This window comes from Muscardinus avellanarius (assembly GCF_963383645.1).
Source record: "Muscardinus avellanarius genome assembly, chromosome: 3".
Lineage (NCBI taxonomy): Eukaryota > Metazoa > Chordata > Mammalia > Rodentia > Gliridae > Muscardinus > Muscardinus avellanarius.
Window position 1 is genome coordinate 4,513,015 of NC_137788.1, and position 21,858 is coordinate 4,534,872.

At 60.7% G+C, this 21,858-nt stretch overlaps 1 protein-coding gene across 2 annotated transcripts in view; it reads right to left on the minus strand.

Annotated features, from left to right (window-relative positions):
- Nucleotides 1-1,849: 1,849 nt before the first annotated feature.
- ACOT7 (acyl-CoA thioesterase 7) overlaps nucleotides 1,850-21,858 on the minus strand; it is a gene marked incomplete at both ends in the record, with an annotated part of 98,209 nt that continues 78,200 nt past the window's right edge. For both annotated transcript variants that reach the window (XM_080692171.1, XM_080692172.1), the window contains 2 exons: nucleotides 1,850-1,948; nucleotides 13,618-13,802. In XM_080692171.1, the coding sequence (XP_080548297.1) occupies nucleotides 1,850-1,948; nucleotides 13,618-13,802 (284 nt within the window). The remainder of the gene's footprint in view (nucleotides 1,949-13,617; nucleotides 13,803-21,858) is intronic.

Genomic DNA, 21,858 nt, shown 5'->3' on the forward strand with positions numbered 1-21,858 from the left:
ATGCGTGCTTGGTGGGTGGGGGTGGGGGATCCCTGCTCATGCTGAGGCCGTAGCAGTTTATCTGCACCCTGAGGGTGCTGGGCCAGATGCACCCAGAAACCCTGATACATGGGTGCCTCCCCCACGCCTGTGTGCGAGCACAGCCTCCCCCACATATGTATGCACAGTGAAACAGGTAAGTTCACACACAGCCCCACGCCCCACATCGAAGCACTGGCACAAGGCACATGTTGTCATGGTGACACACACATACACATCCCTGCAGCGAGTCTCACTGAGCCTGTGGACCCTTACCATACTAATATCCCTGTGCCCAAGTGGCTGGGGTCCTACATCAGGCACAGGGGCCGGGGCCCCAGACAGGAGGCTCCTTCTAGCAGCTATGGAGGTGTCTTGGAGGCTTTTCCCAGGAGGGGCCAGGGCAGGGCTCCGCAGGTGAGTATGTTTAGGAGCCAGGTGGTGGGGCTCTCTCCACGCGCCACCACCGTGGGTCCCCAAACACCAAGAGGGGAAAGGAGGAGCCGGGTGTGGTGCGCACGCTTGTCATCCCGGCATCCGGGAGGCTGAGACCGGAGGATCGCGGTTCGCGGACAGCCTCAGCTACTTAGTGAGGCCCTCCGCAACTCAGTGAGACCTGGTTTCAAAATAAAGAAGAAAGCCAGGCGTGGTGGCGCACGTTTGTAATCCCCATGCTTGGGAGGCAGAGACAGGAGGATTGCGCAGGTTCGAAGCCAGCCGCGCTGGCGTAAGAGACCCTGTTTCAAAAATATAATATAATATATTTCAAAAATATAAAATAGGCCGGGCGTGGTGGCGTACGCTTGTAATCCCTGCGCTTGGGAGGCAGAGACAGGAGGATCGCGCAGGTTCGAAGCCAGCCGCGGGCACTGGCTTAGCAGACCCTGTTTCCAAATAAAAATGTAAAAATAGGTCTGGGAGTGTAGCCCAGAGGTAGAAGGGCTTCCAGGAACCCCAGTACCACCAAAAATAAATAAATAAATAAATAAATAAATAAATAAATAAATACAAAAATATAAAATAGGTCTGGGAGTGTAGCCCGGAGGTAGAAGGGCTTTCAGGAACCCCAGTACCACCAAAATAAAAGTAGGACTGGGGGTGTTGCTTGGAGGTAGAATGCCCCTGGGTTCCATCCCCAGGACAGCAAAAACTAACTAACTAACTAAATAAATAAATAAAAAGTAAAAAAATAAATAGCGGAGCAAGGAGCTCTGGCCACCACGAGGCAGGATGCCCAGGGCTCAGCTGGTTCCTACATAGGACAGATGCTGGGGGCAGGGTCTGGGATTCCCACTGGGCAGTGCCGTGCGGTGGGCGTCACCTCTCCCAGGCCCTGGCTGCCCCTTAGGTCCGGGGAGCAGGGTGGGGAGGTGGCCATTCTCTGCGGCCAGACACCACCCACCAGTACTGCTGCCCCCGGGGCTCAGGGCCCAGGAGCAAGGCGGGAGCTCACGGGAACCGAGGGCGGGGGCTGCACATGGGCGCCCAGGCCTCAAGGGAGCGCAGACCCTCAGACAAAAAGACCACCCAGGCTTCCGAGTCCAGCCAAACAGCAGCTTTATTCGTGGGCTGGATTCCTGACATACCTTATGTGCTGGGAGCCTTCCGGAGCCGGCACCTGGGACAACACTGTGTAGCATTTAGACTGGAAGGATATAAATAAAAGCTTTGGTGGACAGGTTTTTGGGACGGGGCGTAGGTTAACACTGCCACACGGAAACTTCACACGACACCAGCTCTCAGTGGGAAGGGGGTTTTGGCCGTGGGGTGACCCCTAAGGGACTGGGCACGGGGCTGTGGCCGGCGGGTGCACAGGCCTGGCGTGGAGGGTCTAGGGCTGCGGCTCCATGTGGCCCTGCCGCTTCGCCTTCATCTGTAGGTACCGCCCCTTGCCTTCCTCGAAGCGCTTCTTCTCGTCCTCCGTTTCGGGCTGTGGAGCACAGAGAAGGGCAGGTTAGAGTGGGTGCCGAGCACGAGGCAGGTGTGGGCCCCTGGTGTCGGCCGGGATGCGGGAGGCTGGGGACCCCGCCCCCCAGCCTCCCGGGGCTGTGGGCGCCAGGCATGGGCCTCCTGCTGCACCTCCTCACGCGGCAGCCTGGCGGAGCGCAGTGGACATCACCTCCGTGTGGGTGGACTCACAAGCCCCTTGGTAATGAACTTCAGTTGAAAATAATGAACTGTGGGCGGTAAGGTTGGCACAAGAGCGGAGTGGGGTGGAAAGGAAGGAAAGACAGGGACACTGTTGCGACTACCTCGAGAAGGCCCCTCCACCAGGTGCAACAGTGCCCGCTTTTGGGGAGAGAAGGGCCCTATTAGGCTGCCCTGGACCACGCAGATGCTGAGAGTGGCCTGTTGGACCAAGGGCACCTGACTTCCGCGGCCTTCCTCTAGCGACTTGTAAGAAGCGGGGTCCACATCTTCAGCAGGACTTGGCCCAGGGCTGTGCTCTGCCCAGGATGGTCCTGGCTCCTGCCTACTGGCCTGCTGGGATGATGATGGCACTCCCTTCGCTGCGTGGCCCGACCCGGGCAGATGCCACGGCCCCATCCGGTACCGCCCTGGCCGGGATTCAAATCTAATGAGCGGAGCTAATCCTCCTGCGATGCTATTTCATTGCGACGTTTTGAGGGTGTCTGAAAGCCAAGGAAACGGGGCAGTTGCCCTTCATCCACCGTGACACGGAGCCGGCAGCTATTTTTAGGCCTACGTGTTTTACAGACAAATGGTATCCTGGCACAAGAGAACCACTGAGCAGAGGATGTAATAAGTCACACCAAATATCTCCGCCTCAGCCTCCTCCAGAATTGCCCTCTACATGTCACCAGGTGTAAACCGTCCGGCCTGGCCAGCTCGGAGCCAACGGGACACGCGGGTATTTAAAGACACAGGGCAGTGCTCCCTCAGGGGCCGATTCCCCTTTGAAGAGTCTTCAGCGCACACCTAAAAATGGTGGCTTTCCAAGATGCGGTGCGGAAGACGGCCCTTCTGCTGTTCTGGCTTGATCTCTGGCCGACTTCTGAAAAATAACACCCGAAGCTATACGACCTGACTTAAGACGGTCCAGGGAGACGAAAAGCTCTTTGTCAGCTTGAGCAGCAGTTCTAAGGGGGCAGGACCCTGAGCTTCCCAGGCCGCATCGTGCTGCACACAGCACAGAGCTCCGTGCACGGCCAGGCAGGACGTGCTCCATCAGAGCTCCTCCCGCTTCTGTGTGCTTGTGAAGCGTGTCCATGCACGGTTTGACCGGTGGACCCAGGGTCCCTGCCTGACACGCACAGCCAAGAAGCTCCCAGGCGATGCAATGCTGCGGGGCGTGGACTTGCTGTGTGGCGGCTCTGCCCCCACCCTGCCTCAAACGGGGGGGGGGGGCATCTGAAGTGGCCGGCCTCCCGGTACCCCCCTTGCTTGGTGTGGCTGAGGGGAAACTCTCTCCTGCAGCGGTCCACAGCTCTGCGTCCAGCCTGCCTTGCAGGAAATCTTATCTCCAGGCAAAGCAGGGCTAAGGAACTTATGTGGGTCCTGGGGGTGGGAAGCGGGGACTCAGGCCTGATGGCGTCAGGTGCCCCTGACTTGGGAGCAGCTTGGGCAGCAGAGCTGGAGGTGGGGCCGGGTGGGCTGGACCACATGCAAAGCTCCTCCCAGCCCCAAGGCCCCACCCTTTGCTGGGGGCCCTTCCTCTACTAGGGGAAGCATCTGCCCCCCAGGGAGGGGAAAAAGGACAAGAGGCTTGGAAACGAAGTCCTCAAAAGCAAGAGCGTGCAAGACAGTCCCGTGACAGGCGGCCTGACGAGGGGACTGGCCGGAGCCCTCTACTGAGCCTGGGTCCTGCCTGATGTAGGGAGACTTCCAGTCCCACCAGCACCCCTGGGAACGTGGAGCTGAGGGACACTGACCAGGTGCCGGGGTCGCAGCCAATGCCTCTCAGGGAGCAGGGGCCAGGAGGAGCAAAAGGCTCTGCAGAGCCATCACCGCAGCGCCCTGTGGGCCCCTGGGCTGTGCCCACTGGGTACTCCATCCTCTCCCTTGGTGACAGCCCTCATTCCCGTTCCTCTGTGTGGCTGCTACAGGCTGCAGTCCTGCCGCAGGAGCGGGGTGTCTCGGTGGTCCCGGGTTCCCAACTCCAACATGAGATGACCTTTCTGATGCTCTAGGGCCAGATGGGTTTGGGAACCCGCGTGCTACACAGCCCCCACCAAAAACACCGCGCAGCGGCACCAAGGGGCTGGACTCTCCCCGTGAGAGCGCTCTGCTTAACTTGGCTTAACTCGGGCCCTCCGAGGCTGGTCCCCCAGGGCCCCAGGGCTCAGAACACTGCCTGTCCTGGGGTTGGCCGAGGGGCAGCTGGTGGCCAGGTTCTGCGGCCATCCGCTTGCCCCATGCACCCTCAACGCTGGCCCTGACAGCCCTGGGCGATGCTGGGACAGAACCTGACACCCAAGTGCCAGCCAGCAGGCCCACCTACTGCATGCCCTTCCTTGATGGCCTCTTCGTCCTGCCCAGAGCCCGCGCAGCCGCATCTCTGGGACCAGGATGAGAGGGCAGTGTCTCCTTTGATCCTGGCCTCCCGATTACGAGCCCCGTGGCCCCACATGGTGCGCCGGCAAGGCTCTTCTCCGAAACAGAATGCCTCCTGGCCTTCCACACACACACCAGAAGTTCCAACACAACGGACGGCAGAGGAAGCCACTCACAGAGGACACCTGTCGTCGGAGGCCACGAGCGCAATGCCAGAACGAGCAACCCAGAGCCAGAAAGTGGACCAGCGGCTGCCGAGCGTGCCAGGGTTGCAGGGGTTGGCAGACCTGTTATGGTAAGGGTGTGCTTTTTTCTCGGGATGACAAAAATGTTCTGAAATTGTGACGAGATGCACAGCTCTGAATGTATCAAAACCACGCCAGGCGTGGTGGCGCATGCCTGTTAGCTCAGCACTTGTGAGACAGGAGGATCTGGGTTTGGGGCCAGCCTCAGCTACTTAGTGAATTCAAACCAACACTTTCTCTGCACCGGTGACTGACCAAGTCTCGACAGTGGTGGCCGCCGTGCCCTGCCCGTGTGGACCCACCAAATGGCAGAGCCAGGGACTGGCGTCACAGCACCGCAGAGAGCAGCGGTCAGCAGGTGGTGGCCCCAGACAAGGTCCTGATGGCCCGCCCCGATGTGTCCTCCAGCCTCCCAGGCTGCTGCGGCAGGGCTAGGGACCCGCCGTCGGGGAGTGCACGGGCATCTGGAGCCCGTGTGGAGCCACGAGGCAACACTAGGCTGGGTCTCCAGGGCTGAGACTGCGGGAGCCAGGATGGTGTGAGGGCGCCCTAGGGAGGCTCAGGGCGGAGCCCAGAGGGGCCTCGCAGCCCTTAGGTGCAGTGGGGCCCACAGGCTGGAGGAGCTTTCCTGGCCTTGTCTTCCAGGCACAGAAACACCACTTGCTCCAGGCGTTGGTGCTACCCTACAGCCTCAGCAGCCCACAGCCGTCGGTCCAGAGTGTACACCGAGCCCTGGGCGCCTCTGCGGGACGGGAGGAGGCGTCCTTGAGGTAAGTGCTGGGCGTGGCTGCTCTGGTGTCTCCGTGCTGTGCTTAATGCTTGCAGCAGTGAACTCATCAGCCTGGATCTGCCCGCATTGAAGCTGATGCGGCCTGGTGACGGACGTGTGCAGGAGGGTGCCAGAGCGCGGCCAAGGCTTCGCGAGACCCGGGAGCAGGGGCCGGCCGACGGCCATCGCCCCCAGTCTCTGGGATGGTGCTGTGTGCTGCACGTTCCCGGCTGAGTGCGCAGGCGGCAAGGAGCGGTATTCTGCCTCATTAGCCCCATCCTCGCCGAGCGTACCCATTCCAAGGTGCTGATGACCCCTCCCTCAGGTCCCCCGAGGGGCGACATCCAGGCCACTGCCACTGAGGCCCCAAGCGGCCAAGGCCCCGGCTCACCACCGCGGAACAGCAGGAGGGAGGGCAGTCTGCTCTGTGTGTGGTCTCCGGCCCAGGCGCGGTGGGCACTCGGCCTCCCCAGCCATGAGCTAATGAACAGTTCTCCCATCGAGTGCCCAAGGGGGCCGTGTCCCTGCTGGGTGCGGGGCCGGCAGAGCGAGACAGATGGCTCCCTGAGCCCCACCCACCGCACAGCTGCAGCCTCCCCCAGCAGCCCTCTCCGTGGGCAAAGCAAATAAATACATGCAGTGCTGGCTTCTGCTGTCTCATGGAGGCTGGGGCAGTGGGGAGAAGGGGCAAAGCTCTTCCACGGCGAACCAAATGTGTGTGTGTGTGTGTGTGTGTGTGTGTGTGTGTGTGCGTGCGTGCGTGCAGTACTGGGGACTGAACCCAGGGGCATTCTACCTCCAAGCCACACCCCCAGCCCTATTTTATTTTTTTTCATACTGGGGATGAAACCCAGGAGCCTTCTATCTCTATTTTATGTTTTATTTGGATACAGGGTCTCACTAAGCTGCTGAGAGCCTCACTAAGTACCTGAGGCTGCCTTCGAACCTGTGCGATCCTCTTGTCTCAGCCTCCCAAGTTACTGGCATTGCAAGCGTGCGCCACCACACTTGGCTTTTTTTATTTTTATTTGCAAACAAAGTCTTGCTACATCAATGAGTCTCACTACTTGCTGAGGCTGGCCTTGAACCTGCGATCCTCCTGTCTCAGCCTCCCAAGTACTGGGATTACAAGTGTGCGCCGCCATGCCTGGCTTCAATTGTCTCTTTCGGGAGCCCAAGGCTGTCAGTAGTGCAGAGGCCTGGAGACTTGGGGACAGGGCAAGCACGTCCAGCTCACAGCCCCCACCTACAGCTGTGGCCGTGTCAGAGGGAAAGGCGACCGCAGCGGAACTGGAGGGTAGTGGCCCAGTGAGCGGAGGGCGCCTGCTGGGGAAGGGACGGACAGGGCGGAGAGAAGCATGGCTCTGGGCTTTGTGGACCTGGCCGGGAGGCTCTGCTGCCCTGCTTGCCTTCCTGTGAGACAGAGGTCCCAGGGCAAAGCGCTTTTCGTGGTGCCTGGTGCACTGACCTTGTCCGACGCGTGCACACAAGCGTTCACATCTCAGCGCATCTGTGGGATAACCCTGATGTCCTCTTCCACGACCTCCAAGACCAAGCGCTCCTGGAAGCTGGCAGCGGCTCGAAGGACATGGGCTGGTGCCACGCATCTGCCCACAGGAGGCACTGTGCTGGGAGGACAGCCAGCAGCCCGCACACCCGTGGGACCAGCTGGGCCAGGTCCCTCGGCAGCCGTGGACGTGCACAGCCTCCACGCGCGGGCTCTGCCAGCACGAGGCGCCTGGGCCCGCGCCCGCCCGCCTGGTGGCTCCTGGCCCCTGGATCAGCGTCTCTTTTCTCTCTTCTCTTTGTATCTCTTGCCAAGTGCCGTCTTCTGGGCGCTCTTCCACGGGAGGGGAAGCCTGTGGCTTCCAGAGCCCAGGCTGCAAACCCAATGTTTTCCATCTTGCATTTTCTGGGCTTTGAGAGCACACATTGGAGCGCGGTGCAGAGGATGAGTGACTAAGTCCCACTCTCGGTGAAATCAATAGTTTGTCCTTTTTGTAATTACCGAGTGTCTGGTACGAGGAGGACTTCCTGTAGCAAGAGAACAACTTCCTGCGGACCTCAGAGACTCAGCCTTCCTTAATTAGGAAGCCGCGCGGTGTGCCCTCGCCATGCTTTAGCGAGAGACAAGAGGGGTCTTGGGACAGTCATGAAAGCAATTAAAGCGTCGCCTGGCTCCTGGGGATGCTTCTCTGGGCCCGCTGAGGGACGCCAAGTGAAGAAGAGGCCTGCCGGGCCAGGCAGCCGCAGCTCCAGCACTCAGCCCCTACCCTCAGCCCAGCTCAGGCCCCTGCCTCCTGGGGCCCAGCCGCATCTGGGAGGCCACCTGGCAGGGTGTCCACTGCAGCCAGCACACCTGGGCTGGTTATGCCCCCACTGCCCAGCGGAACTCCTGGCAGCAGCCTCCAGCAGGAAGGAGCACTTTCCTGCCCCTGCGCCCTGCAGAAACCCCTTCCTGGTGCAGCAGTGCCTCCGGCTCACTGGGCCAGTGGTGCTTGCCCTGTGGCACCCTCACGCCATCCACTGGCTCTCCAGGGCCCCCGCCTCTTGTGGGTCATGAGATCGTGACGCCCCCGCCCCATCCTAGTCTCTGCTGTGTGACTGAAGCTCATCCGAGTGGGGCCCCCTGCAAACCTCCAGGGTAGCAGACCCCGGCAGCCGGCTAGGCCAAGGCAGTGTGGGGCGCTCGCTGGCAGTGTGTCCACAAAGGGGCAGCTGCCGGGACACGCGGGCCATCAAGAGACACCATGAGCCGGGCGTGGTGGCGCACGCCTGTAATCACAGCGCTTGGGAGGCTGAGAAAGAATCAGCAACCTAGGGAGCCTCAGCGAGTCAGCGAGATCTTGTTTCAAAATAAAACAGGGCTGGGATCCGGGCACGGTGGGCACGCTTGTAACCCCAGCACTCGGGAGGCTGAGACCTGAGGATCGCGGTTTGCGGACAGCCTCAGCTACTTAGTGAGGCCCTTTGCAACTCAGTGAGACCCTGTTTCAAAAGAAAGAATAAAAAATAGGGCTGAGGGTGTAGCTCAGAGGTAGAATGCCCCTGGATTCCATCCCCAGTACCGCAAAAACATAAAAATCTAAAAAATAAAATAAGTCTATGGTATAGCTTGGAGGAAGAATGCTTCTGGGTCCAATTGTGTCAAGTTTGTATGAAGTAAAAGTGTGGAGTGGGAGACCTGAAGTAGTGGGGAAGACCTTTCAGGTTCCAGCATTTTCTATCCCAAGTCAGACACCATGCACTGAGGGCCGGTGGAGAGCACAACTGGACCGAGACTTTGTGAGCACTCCACTACGTGACTCTGGGCTGGCGCACGTGGAGGACGGGGCTTCTCTCCCGAGGCCAGGTGGTGTCCAGACCTTTCCGGAACAGACCCCACGCCTGCCACGCTCCAGAGAGCTGGGCTCCCTGCACTCTCCAGCAACCAAAGAGGGACCTGGACCCCGCCCTGCGGCTACAGCAGCAGAGGAGACAGAGGGCGACAGGGCTGCCAGGGGACGGCGACAGCATCCCACCCCGGGCAGGGCCACAGGCTGGCTCTCCCGGCCCGGGCGTGGCTGTCACCCACAGGGCCCGTGGCACTAGGGTAGGGCACTCCCTGAACTCGAGCCCCTGGCCCAGACAAGGGCCACGGGGTCTGGGAGCAGCCACCCTCTGTTGGCCTGACGGTCCTCAGTGGGGCCGGGTTTGGCAGTGCCAGGGATAGCGGAGGGTCCTCCTGTCAGGGCGGGAACGATACGCCCCAACTCCAGATGTGCCACGTGGACGCAACTGCACCCAAGAACCAGCTCCAGCCCTCCATCACCAGCGCAGAGGACCCCGGACCCCGCCTCCCCCATCCCTAGGGCAGGGAAAGCCCACAGTGGCGTGCTGCCTGGGCACACATGGCTTCCCTAAGCACACAGCAGCCCTACTGGGCACAGCCTCCCCCTCCCCGGCCTGTGGTGGGCACTCACCACCACCACCACCCTCGGCGCTGCCCACTTGGCCCTCCTGCAATGTCTGGGCAGAGCCCCGCTGGCTCCTGGAGGAGAGGGAAGATGGGTGCAGCCATAATATCCTCCCCGCCCCCGGTTTAACTTGGAACACATGTTCTTGTCATTTCAAGGCTGACTGAGAAAGCCTGGGCCCGGCCTGCCTCACCCGCTGTTCATTAGGTGTACGTGGCCCGAAGGAGCGTCCGCTGGCGCTGGCCTGGGCCTCTTTCGCCAGCTTCCTGGGAGCGAGCAGAGCAAGTGAGCTGGTACCCAAGCTCTCCGGCCAACACGGCACAGAGGGCGCGGAGGCCTCCTCTGTGAGGGCCGGGGCGGGCGCGGCCTGCAGGCTAGGAGCCAGGGCACCCTCCCCCCCAAGGCTCTCACCTCCTGGGCACCCAGCATGCTTCCCACCACACGCTGCTGGAGAAAGTCGTCCATCGGGGCGCAGGGTGTGGCGGCGCCGGTGCGCAGTCCCGAGCCCCAGGAGCTGGGTTCCCTGCTGTCCCTTCCTGCAGGCCACCTCCCTGGTCAGTGGCCGGGGCTTGTCCCCACCCTGAGGGCCGGCTGAGGCACCAGCTCCCCGGAGTGTGGCAATTCTGTCAGCACAGCCCTCCCCAGCACCCAGGGTTCTCCAAGAACCGACTCGGAACAGAACAGAGAGGCTGCGCCTGTGTCAGCGCCCCGGGAAGGAGCTAAAAATAGACAGGAGGCTTCAGTGGGGGCGGGGAGGCAGGCGGGGGGGCAGTGTGCACACACATGTGGCCGCATGCAGCACACGTGAGCACTGGTCCCCAAGCGAGCGCTGCGGAGGCCCAGCCATAGCTTCAAGGCCCTCTCTGGGGAGCCTGCCCTGCCCTCCCTGCCAGGAACTATTTTTAGCGACATCGTGGGCCCTGGACACCTCAGCGAAGAATCAAAGACAAGACGGCCTCATCTTTAGCAAGTGAGAGATACCAGCCCGGGTCCACAGGACACCGGCCACACGCAGGCTCCACCCTGGGAAACAGCGCGCCTTCCATGCGGGCAGTGTCCTTCTCCGACCCCTCTGCAGCCCAAGCCGCGCCTCCTCTACTGGGGTCAGCCCTCCTCCGACACTCTGACCAGGGCGCAGGTTTCTAGAAAGGGGGGCCCACGCCTGCTGCTGGGCTGGCTCTGTGAAGGCCACAGGTGTGGCCCTTGCGGCTTCCTGGACCACAGGCCACTCTCCATGTGAGGCTGGGGGGCGTGGGGTACCAAGGCTCTCCTCCCAGAGCCCCTCCTGGCCACAGTGGGGTCTCCCAGGAGAACTTAGGAGGTGCCACGGCACGCTCGACCGAGCGGCCAGGAGAGGGCTCGAGGCTCGGTGGGCAGGCATCACACATGTGCAATTCAGAAGCTGCAGACTACGGATCTTGCCGGAATACCCCACCAATTTGCACCAATACCTTTTTTCTTTTTGCAGAACTAGCAATTTAACCCAGGGGCATTCTACCCCCAAGCTACACCCTGTCCCTATTTTTTAATTTTTTAATTTGAAACAGAGTCACACTTAGTTGTGGGGGGGGCTAAATAGCTGAGGCTGGCTTCAAACCCATGATCCTCCTTGTCTTAGCCTCCCAAGTACTGGGAATACAACATGTCCAGCAGTCTTTTAATTTTTTTTTTTTTTTTTTTTTGGTACTGGGGATGGAACCTAGGAGCATTCCACCTCTGAGCTGTACCCTCAGCCCTATTTTTTATTCTTTATTTTGAAACAGGGTCTCATTGAATTGCAAAGGGCCTCACTAAGTAGTAGCTGAGGCTGTCTGCGAACCGTGATCCTCCCGTCTCAGCCTCCCAAATGTGGGGATTACAAGTGTGTGCCACCACGCCTGGCAGTTTTTTAGTATTTTGAAACAGGTTTCACTAGGTTGCTGAGAGCCTTACCACTTGCTGAGGCTGAGGCTTGAACAGGGCCGAGCAGGGATCCAGCAGTGGGGAGGGGCAGGAACGGGGCAGGGCCAGGCAGGGGCCGGGGGTCAGCCAGGTGTCCAGACAGGGCACACTGAGAAGGGTATTTCATCTGGGCGGGATCACGAGTTTGAGATGTCTGCCTGTCCTTGTGCAATGCGGCAGGGCTAAGCGCATCAGGTTGGGGGCACTGTGGACAGAGCCCACATCCCAGACAGAGGACAGGCTTGGGCTATGGGGGGAGGCCAAGATCTGGGGAACATGTGTTTAGGGGACCGAGGCGTGGCCAGGTTACGTCTAGGGGACTAAGGGACAGCCATGCTTTGCTTAGGCGGGTCGAGGTATGTCCTGCTTGTGTGTGGGGACTTAGGTGTGGTGAACTTGCGTTTAGGGGATCCAGGTGTGGCCTGCGTGTTTAGGGGGTAGAGGCCACGGAGCTGGGTTCAGGAGCAGGCCGGAGGCTCGGCAGCCAGGGTGGACAGGCAGGAGGTGGTCAGGCTGCAGAGTGTGTGGAGGGGGGGGTGTGCCCAGAGACCAGAGGGCCCGGAGAGACCGGCCGCCTGCGGCGCAAAGCCGTGCGGGCGGCGAGGCGCTCAGAGCCGCAGTCCTCAGCAGGGCAGGCGGGTAGACCGTGGGGTCATGGCCCCTCTGTCTTGGCGCTGCCTGCTTGGTGTGTTACTTTTACCAACGCCAGCGGCACAGGGGCAGTGCTGGCAAGGCGGCCCTAAGGGAGATCCCTCGGCCTTGGCCAGGAGTGCCATGCGGAGCTTCTGCATGGAGAGGCCCGTTCCCAACCAGGGGGTGAGGTTCGGGGGAGACGAGGGAGGGGAGCAGAAGGCAGGGCCAGGCTGACGGCTCGGCCAGCCCAGGGATGGAGGTAGGCCTGTGGGGCTTGCCATGGGGAGGTGGCGGGCGAGGACAGGAGGGAGGAGGGGCCGAGGGGTCCTCCCAGCCCGACAGGAGGACCGCCTTGTGAGCCCTGAGTAAGGAAGGTGCAGCCCAGATGGCCGGGTCACAGAGCCATCCTAGACGATTCCCAGGGAGGTCACAGGCACATCGGGGGCCTGGCTGCCCTTCAAGCTCCCGGCTGCCTCCTGCTCTCCTCCCCTTCAACCTGACTGAGCCCCGAATCCAGGTCCACTACCACACCACCACACCACCACAGCACCCACTGCACAGCAACCCCCAGGGCAGGTTGCGCCCCCACAGAGAGGAGGAGGTGGGAAGGTGAGGGGCAGCTGAGGCCCCCCGTCCCCACTCGTCACGGCTGAGGCCTTGCTGGGCTGGACGGGGGATGGGTGAGGCCCTCCCTCTCCACAAGAAATGAGCCGCCATGGGGCCAGCCAGCCAGCCAAGTGGCGCTCCTCGGCTGCAGGCAGAAGCAGCCAGCCTCCGCTGCAACACGTACCCATCACTGAGGCTGTGGCGCACTCTCCTCCGGGAGGCAGAGCACCAAGTGCTCCAGGAGCAGATGCTATGGGGGCGCAGGGGGCCCCACCAGCACTGTGGGAAGTAGGGCTCAGGCTGACAGGGGCCGTGTCGCCTTCGGAGGCCTGCCCTGACCAGGTGCCCTCATTTTCTGTGGGTCCCAGAAGAGCAGTCTCCTCAGTGGCAGACAGGAGATCCAGCTCACAGAGGGAGGCTGGCGGTCTGGTGCTGGCCAGGATGGGAGGAAGCCGCCTCTCGCGGTCACGCTAACCCAGCAGCATCTGAGACCCTCCAAGGCCCGTGCCTGGGCCTGAGACCCACAGCTCTGAGGGTGGGCCGAGGTCGGAGGACGTGGGCCCCTGGGGCAGCAGTCCATGGCGGATTCTTGAAACAGACAGGTGCACACCAAACCTACGCACCCTGTAGCCACCTCTGCAGAGTGAGGGTGGGCCAAGCCTGGCGGCCAGAGGCAGAGAGAGGCCAAGAAGCTCAGGCCCTCTGCTCTGTGCCAGGGCTGGGCTTGGCCTGGATCAGGCAGGACACCTTGGGAGAGCCCAGCCCTCCAACGTGATTAACATGATGCCAAGAGACCCCCGGGCACCACACTCGGTGGCCCGCACCACAGGCAGACGAGCTCAGGGAGTCGGCCCCATCCCGTGCCCACAGCCCACGGAGCAGAGCCGAGACTCCCCCTGGCATGCCATGCAGGCTGCGGCCCGGGCACACTCACCAGGAGCTGCGGCACGGGCAGCGGCTTGCCGTCCTGGCTCAGGGACACGTAGGTGAAGAAGGCACTGGCAGCCCGGTAGCGCTTCAGTGAGTTGTCCACCACGGGGTCGGCGTCCACCAGGACCTCGATCTCCATGGACTTATTGCTTGTGAAGGTCATGCGTCCGGAGATGGTGATCACGCAGCCTGGGGGGACAGAGCGGCGTCAGCGGGGCCTCTGCTGGGAGGAAGCGGGGCAAGACCATGCCACCCAGGGAGTTAAAGATGCTTGGTTAGGAACTACGGGACGCCACAGCCACAGACTATCAGAGCGCCATTAGTAGCCATGGGTGTTACGGCCCTCACGAGCAGGCCTCACGGCTGTCCCCAGGGAGCAGGGGGCCGCAGGTCAGCCTGGCCCACGCAGGGTCCCACCCCGCCCAGAGGAGCGGAGCTGCCACAGCCCGAGACGCGCCTCCAGTGACGATCAATCAGAGCCGGCTCACACAGCGGTTCCGCCACGCTGCTGAGCACCAGGAGGAGCCTCCTAGAGCCTCACTGCTCATGCGGGACCAGCATGCCATGCCGTCAAGTCGCTGGGGCCCCAGGTCCCTCCTGGGCCTCCTGTGATTAGCCCAGCTCCTCCTGTCACTGGGACCACTGCTGCCAGCCTTTCTTTTTGGCACTAGGCTTGAACCCAGGCGCTCTATCTATCACTGGGCCAAACCCCAGGCCTTTTTAATTTTTAGACAGGGTCTTGCTAAGTTGCCCAGGCTGGCCTTGAACCTGCCTCAGCCTCCTAAACAGCTGGGCTCACAGGCAGGTGCCACCATGCCCAGCTGCCAGCCTCAGACCCTGCTGGTCTTGCCATGGGACTGAAGCTTCACCTCTGAGCTGCTGGGTCTCCTGCCGGGCCCCACCCCACGGCGTCTGTGGCCATGACGAAGTCCAAAGTCACCATCCTGCGACACCGTCCCAGTGTCCCTCTCTCCCTCAACTCTAAGCCAGCCTCTCCTACCACGCCTTGGCCCGTGGCGCTCCACCTGGCAGCCCCACCGGGACCTTCTCTTCCACCCCTGCCCTCCTGGTCACAGCCCCCTCTACCAACTGGTCTTGGCCCCCATTCCCTTGACATGGTCTCTCAATTTCACAGAGCTCAGCTTTTCTCAAATAAATGGACACGAGAACCTCCTCTTAGAGGACCCGTAGAAGGAAAGGGAAGTCGTCAGCGCTGGCGTGATGACTACAGGCTGCGTGCACCTGGGGGCCTAGGGGCTGCTGCTGCGTGTCACCCCAGGCCACAGCGCTCCCGCCCAGCAGCCCGCCTCCCAGCGGGCTCCAGGGAGCCTATCTGTGCCGCCACTGCGGCCCCTGTCGCGGGCCCTCCACACACCGTGTCCCCACGGGACGCTAGAGAGCCAGAGCGGCCACAGGTGCCGCATGGCCAGTCCATGTTAGAGGCCCCAGAACGTTCCACGCCACACCTGCCATACTTACGCCGGGAGCTTCGTGCCGGACATGGCCATTTCTGGGAGGGAAGGAAAGAGCCACGTGACTAGTCACGACAGGTGGCACGACATGAACCGTAAGGCGGTCACCACATACCCTGGCACACACGCCTGGGAAGGGCCGCTCGGCTGGTTCTCAGCTAAGGGGCTGGAAGGGTCGTAGGCCCATCCCCATGCACGGCGGCCCTGCCTCCTGCCTGGTGACCACACGTAGGAGGCGGGCCGCTCGAGAGGGAGCAGCACGGGCCCCTCACAGGACACAGGAGCCTGCAGCCCCCACCTGTTGCAAGGGCAACTTCCCGGGGCCGTGAATTCAGACAAGAATCGTGCCTGCTGTCACTGCCCACGACAGCCCTTTCCTGCCGCGGCGAAATCCTGGCTGCTCGCGGTTTAACTTCTGTGTTGGAAATCTGAAGAAACTTAACTTCAATCAAAGAGCTCAAGAATGAAGATGTAGGGCTACAGTGCACCAGCAAACACAAGCAAACAAAAAAGAGGCTGATCCCTGCGCATGGGGCCAGATGACAAGAGGCCCAGGCAGTGCCCGGGCCCGGGCGGGCGTCGCCTGCCGCCACCTCGTGAGAGCGGGGCTCTGCCTTACAGCCAGAGCCACCATGCTGACCGAGCCCGAGGCTCGGCTCTGGCAGGGGGCCTGGGAGGCGCCGGGTCTGACTTGGCTGCCGACAGGCTGAGACTTAACTTGAAACCTGGGGTTGGAAGACCGATCCTGAGTCCCAGGTGCCAGGGGAGGACCCAAAGCTTCCAGGCCCTGCAGCACTGAGGCCTCCTGGGAACCCCCGGGGTCGGGGCTCAAGCTCTGCGGGCACCCCACATTCACCACACGTGCTACACTCCAGCCACGATGGCCTCGCTCACCTTTGCAGCTAAGCTCGAGTGTAGAAGCTGCTCCAGGGATCCCGGCTCCTCCTTTTATGTCTGGGGGACTGAATCCAGGGCATTCTACCTGAGCTACACCCTCCGCCTATATTTATTTATTTTTGCTTGTTTGTTTAGTTATTTATTTTGCGGTACTGGGGATGGAATCCAGGGGCAATCTACCTCCAAGTGACACCCTCAGCCCTATTTTTTTTTTATTCTTTATTTTTATTTATTTATTTATTTATTTATTTTGCAGGTCTGGGGATGGAACCCAGGGGCTTTTGACCTCTGAGCTATACCCCCTGCCCTATTTTTTATTCTTTATTTTGAAACCAGGTCTCACTGAGTTGTAGAGGGCCTCATTAAGTAGTTGAGGCTGTCCGCGAACCACAATCCTCCGGTCTCAGCCTCCCGAATGCTGGGATTACAAGCGTGCGCCGCCACGCCCGGCTCTTATTCTTTATTTTGAAATAGGGTTTCACTAAATTGCAAGGGCCTCACTAAGTAGCTGAGGCTTGCTTTAAACCTGCGCGATCCTCCTGTTTTAGCCTTCCAAATGCTGGGGTTACAAAAGCATGGCCACTATGCCCTGCTTAATCTTTTTATTTTTGAAACAAGGTTTCACTGAGTTGCAAAGGGCCTGGCTAAATAGCTGAGGGTGTCCTGAACCAAGGTCCCTCTGGTCTCAGCCTCCCAAATGCTGGGATTATAAGCATGCACCACCACACCTGACTTATTATTTATTTTGAAACAGAGTCTCACTAAGTTACTGAGGCCCTCAACAAGTAACTGAAGCTGGCCTTGAACCTGCAATCCTCCCATCTCAGCCTCCAAAGCACTGGAATTACAGGTGTGCGCCGCCATATACCCAGTGTCCCTTCCACTGTGCTCTTCCTGGAACAACATTCTAGCCATGCCTGTTCATACCTGTACAGCACCCAGCTCGTCTACCTGACTGATGTTCATTTCACGACCCTCCCAGCTTGGAAGCTTCACGACGGCTTGAGGAGGGGGTGGCCCATGTGGATGTCCCCAGCCCACAGGAACCCAGCACCCCGTCGGAAGCCCAGGGAACCAGGGCCCTCCCTGCCCTGGAGTGCACGGAGGGCACAGGGAGTGGCCTTCAGGGCAGGGGCCATCGCTTCCCTCCAGGGTCATCTCACACACTGTCCGCAGAACAGCTGCCCCAGAGCCGGAACTTTCTTTGTTCCCCGCCATGCCCAGCACCTAGAACGGCCAGGCACATGGAGGTGGGTGGATGGGGGTGCATCTGGGTGCAGAGTGCCCGCACTGTTTGGGCACTTCTCCGAGCTCTGGAGGGCTGGCCCCTAGAGAACAGGGCTTCTGCAACACCGTGGGCGCATCCTGGAGCGGCACTGGCCGAGTCCCCGCCCCCACCCGCCGGTGGGCCTATCCCCTCGGCAGTTTCTAACTACGTCACCTGTCCTTCCAGGGCCCCGGAGGCCTGCCGTTTCATGGGCAATGGCATGGGATCCTGCTGGCTGTCCCAAGTCAGAGAAGGGCGAGCAAACGGCTCAGCTCTGGGCTGGAAGGTGCGCCTGGCCTGGTCTGGGCGTGGGGGGTGGGGGCGGTCACGGCAGGGGAGCCAAGGGCCAAAGGTCTGGAGCTGCCCCCTGGCCTGGGTGCCCTCCTCCACAACGCTCCAGGGTCTTCCTGCTCAGACACAGCCTGAGCCCCGCTCAAGCTGCCGGCCACATGGTCGCCCCATCACCAAGTGCGGAGGCCAAGGAGCCTGTCGGGGGTCAAGGAGGGGTGAGGGCAGCCGTGCCCACGTGGCTCGCCGGGAGCGCAGGGCCTGACGTGAGCTCCCAGTGGGGGTCAGGCCTGCTTCCCACGCGGCCCGGGCAGGAGGAAGGTGGCCTGAGCCCACTCCCAGCTCTGGTGCCAGGGAGGTCACCTCACTGTGACCCTAGAGTCAGGAGTCCGAGTCCACTACCACGGGCCTGCCTCAGAAAGAGCAGAGTGTGCGACCCCAGGCAGGGACGGCCGGCAGCATGCTCAGTTCTGGCGGCCGGCTCCCCACGGAGGTGCTCCACTGGCCGCTGCTCAGATATATCCTAGGTGCCGGGCGTGGGGGGGGGGGCACGCTTGGAAGCCCAGCACCTGGGGGGCGGAGACAGGAGGATCGCAGGTTCGTGGCCAGCCGCAGCTACTTAGGCCCTCTGCAACTCAGTGAGACCCTGTTTCAAATAAAGACTAAAAAGTAAGGTTAGGGGTGTAGTTCGAAGGTACAATGCCCCTGGGTTCCATCACCAGTACTGCAAAAAAAAAAAAAAAAAAAAAGAAAGAAAAGAAAAAAGAAATGTGTCCTAGGACAGGGCCGACTGTTTACTACAAGGGGCAGGCGGGAAGGTTTGTAGAAACATCTGCTGAGCTGGGCACTGGGCCCTGGGACAGGCACAGGGTGGGCCCCTGCGATGCTGGCACGCAGGGCTTCCCGGGGAGATCTGGAGGGGAGTGCCTGGCTCACTCTGCGCCTCTCCAGCGGGGAGAGCAGAGCCCTCTGAGGGAGGCAGGCGGGCTCTCGGTGGGCTCGCAAAGGTGGCGAGGCCAGGCTTCCTCAGGCTGCGACGCTGTGCCAGGGCCCCGGGCTCCATGGCTTTGCAGAGGGGCCTGGGGAATCCAGGCATGCCCACCCACAGAGCAGGGGCAAGCCAGGGAGCTGTACCTCAGAGAACCCCGGTGCCAATGGGCCCCCGGGTGGCAGGCTTGGGTGAGGCTGTGCTGCTTCCCGTGGGCACCCAGCCTCAGAGATACCATGAGCAGGTGACCCAGTGACGGTGATCCCCTCCAAGGAAGGCCCCATGGGCCGGGCTGGCATTTTGGGGGTGACTCCCTCTGTATCATTTTGTTTTTGCGGGTCTGGGGATGGAACCCGGGGGCATTCGACCTCCAAGCTACACCCCTTGCCCTAGTTTTTGTTTAATTTGAAACTGGGCCTCACTAAGTAGCTGAGGCTGTCCGCGAACCGCAATCCTTCAGTCTCAGCCTCCCGAACCACCATGCCCGGCTTGTATCATTATTTTTGTGTGTGTGGTGCTGTGGACTGAATCCAGCAGTATTCTACATCCCAAGCCCTATTTTATTTTGTAATAGGGCCTGGCTAAGTTGCTGAGGCTGGCTGCGAACCTACGATCCTTCGAGGTCTCAGCCTCCCAGGCACTAGGATTCATGGGCATGTGCCACCATGCCCAGCTCTTTGTTGGTCTCTCTTTTGGTGGTTCTAACGTTCTGGTTCCTAAATGGATCTGGGAGCTGAAGTTAAAATCCCTGTTCTCCTGAGAACTCCAGAAGAGAGTGGTGCTGCTGGGCAAGACTGACTCGCAGAGGTGGCTTCGTGAGATGGGGCCTGTGCCAGTCCAGGCTTGAAGGGAGGGGCACACCAAAGCCTCGGGACGGCGGCCTGGTGGGGAGGGGCTCCAGCCAATGCCAGCTATTGTGCCTGGCCCGGTCACGCCAAAGTGACGGCCATCAGGGCCTGCGGGCAGCCAGGAAGAAAGAACACTGCATGGTGATGGAACGCTCCACGTCTCCCCTCAGGCCGCACGCGGTGCCCAGCGCTCGACGGGCGGCGGCGGCCGAGGACCTCGGTTTTTAATTTCCTTTTTCTCTCTGAGGTGGGGTCTTTTTATGCTACCCTGGTGGGCCTCGAACTCCTGGGCTCAAGCGATCCTCCTGCCTCGGCCTCCCAAGTGGCTCGGACCGTAAGTAGGCACCACGGAGCCCAGCTTTAATTTCCTTTCATTTTAATTACAGTTTGAATAGCTATGTGTGTCCAGGGACATCTTTCGGGGCAGCAGGGCTCTTGCCGTGGAGCTGATGGAGGCAGAGTGCGCGGGGCTAACGGGCGGAAGGAGGCTGAGCTGCCTTCGAAGGTCCCTGGACTCGTCAGCAAGAGGGGCCTGGGCCAAGGCCTAGGGGCCACCGCACAGAGCAGGGTCTTCCTACAGTGTCCTCCCGCAGGCTGCTTCCAACACAGCCCACAAGGACAGCCTCGTGGCCAGGACGGCATGCCCAACGTGACCCTCGAGGGCTGCGCCTCAGCTCCCGGCCCTGGATGCCTGGCAGCGCTCCTGCCGCGTGCCAGGTGACCAGAGCAACAGGCTCACAGCTCTGTGACCTCGTGGCCTCCTCAACCTTCTGGACCCCTACTTCCAGAACAGGAAAACGGGGCCACTCCAGCGCCTGGCACTGGGCGGTGGGAGGCATAAGGGCGCCCGGCAGTGGCGGGTCGGGGACGTGAGCGGCCGGGTCCCAGTGGCAACTGCTGTCTGTGGTAACGACCGCCGAGCCTGAGGCTGGCAGGTGCCCCAACCCGACTCCTGCAGGCGGGCGTCCCTCCCGGGGTGGCAGCAGCCAGATTACAGCCGTGTGCCAGGGATTTGGAGAAGAAAACAAAATTATAAAAAATAGCCTGAGAGGTTGCCAAGTGTTTCAAAGTTTACGAGTAGCTCAGCGCTTGCGCTCCAGGAAGGGCCGCGGCAGCGAACCTTAGGACTCCGAAACTGAACTGATACTGGTATTTCTTATGTAACGCTCCGAGGCCTCGCTACGGAGCCCTGTTTTCAACCTGATAGCCTGGAAGCTCACTCCTCAGCCTCCAGTTCTCCCCCACGTTTCCCCAGCCACCCCGTCTGGGTCACGGCTTGTCACCTTTGACCTTCCTCTCTTCTCTGCTGGGCGTCGTGCCCATGAAGCAGATGGCCTCTGTGTCGTTCCCAGTTGCCCGGGGCTCGCAGGGGACACCAGGGTGGACCAGATCCAGTATGTGGATGAAGCACTTCTCCTTTGGTCCCAAGGGCTGGGAGAGAATTAACTTGCTACACAGCTGCTCTGGTGCACGGGCGCGCAGTGGACTTGGAGTGCCAGGCTGTGGGGCCCAGGCTGCACACAGTGTCCCCAGGCGGCTACTGAGGCTGTGAGCAGAGCATCTCAAGACCACGGATGTGGCGTCGGGGGGATGGGTAGTCGGGGGCACAACAGGGGTGGGCTGCTGTGGTCCAGGCAGGAGGGAGGGGCTGTTAAAAGAACCCAGTCAGTCGGGCGTGGTGGCCCACGCTTGTGATCCCTGCGCTTGGGAGGCTGACATAGGAGGATCGCACAGGTTCGAAGCCAACCTCAGCTACTTAGTGAGGCTCTCAGCAACTTAGTGAGACCCTGTTTCCAAATAAAGTATAAAATAGGTCTGGGAGTATAGCCCGGAGGTAGAAAAGCCTCTGGGTTCTACCCCCAGTACCACACACACACAACCCCCCCCCCCAAAAAAAAACAAGTTTCTCTTTCTTTTTCTTTTTTTGTACTGGAGATTAAACCCAAGGGCATTCTACCTCTGTGGGCTATATCTACAGCTTTTTTTATTTATTCTTTTTTTAATTTTTAATTTTTTTTGCGATACTGGGGATGGAACCTGGGGGCATTCTCCTTCGAGCTACACCCCCAGCCCTATTTTTTGTTCTTTATTTTGTAATGAGGTCTCACTAAGCTGTGGAGGGCCTCACTAAGTAGCTGAGGCTGGCCTCGAATCTGAGACCAGCAGCCACTTAGGCTGCTCAAGTGTGGCAGGAAAAGGAGGAGGAGCCTTTGGGCTGTGTCTGAAGGCGGGGCATCCCAGGGTACAGAGGCGGCCCCTGCAGTGGCCCTGGCTCTGGACAGCAGGTTCCACCTCTGAATGTACCCCACCAGCCTCTCCTAAGAGAATGTCATTTCAATAATAATCCGAGTTGGACGTGCACGCCTATAATCTCAGTACTGGGGGGGGGTGGGGGTGGGTGCTGAGACAGGAGGACCGCAGGTTCGAGGCTAGCCTCAGCAACTTAACGAGACCCTGTTTCAAAAATAAAAAGGGCTAGGGATGT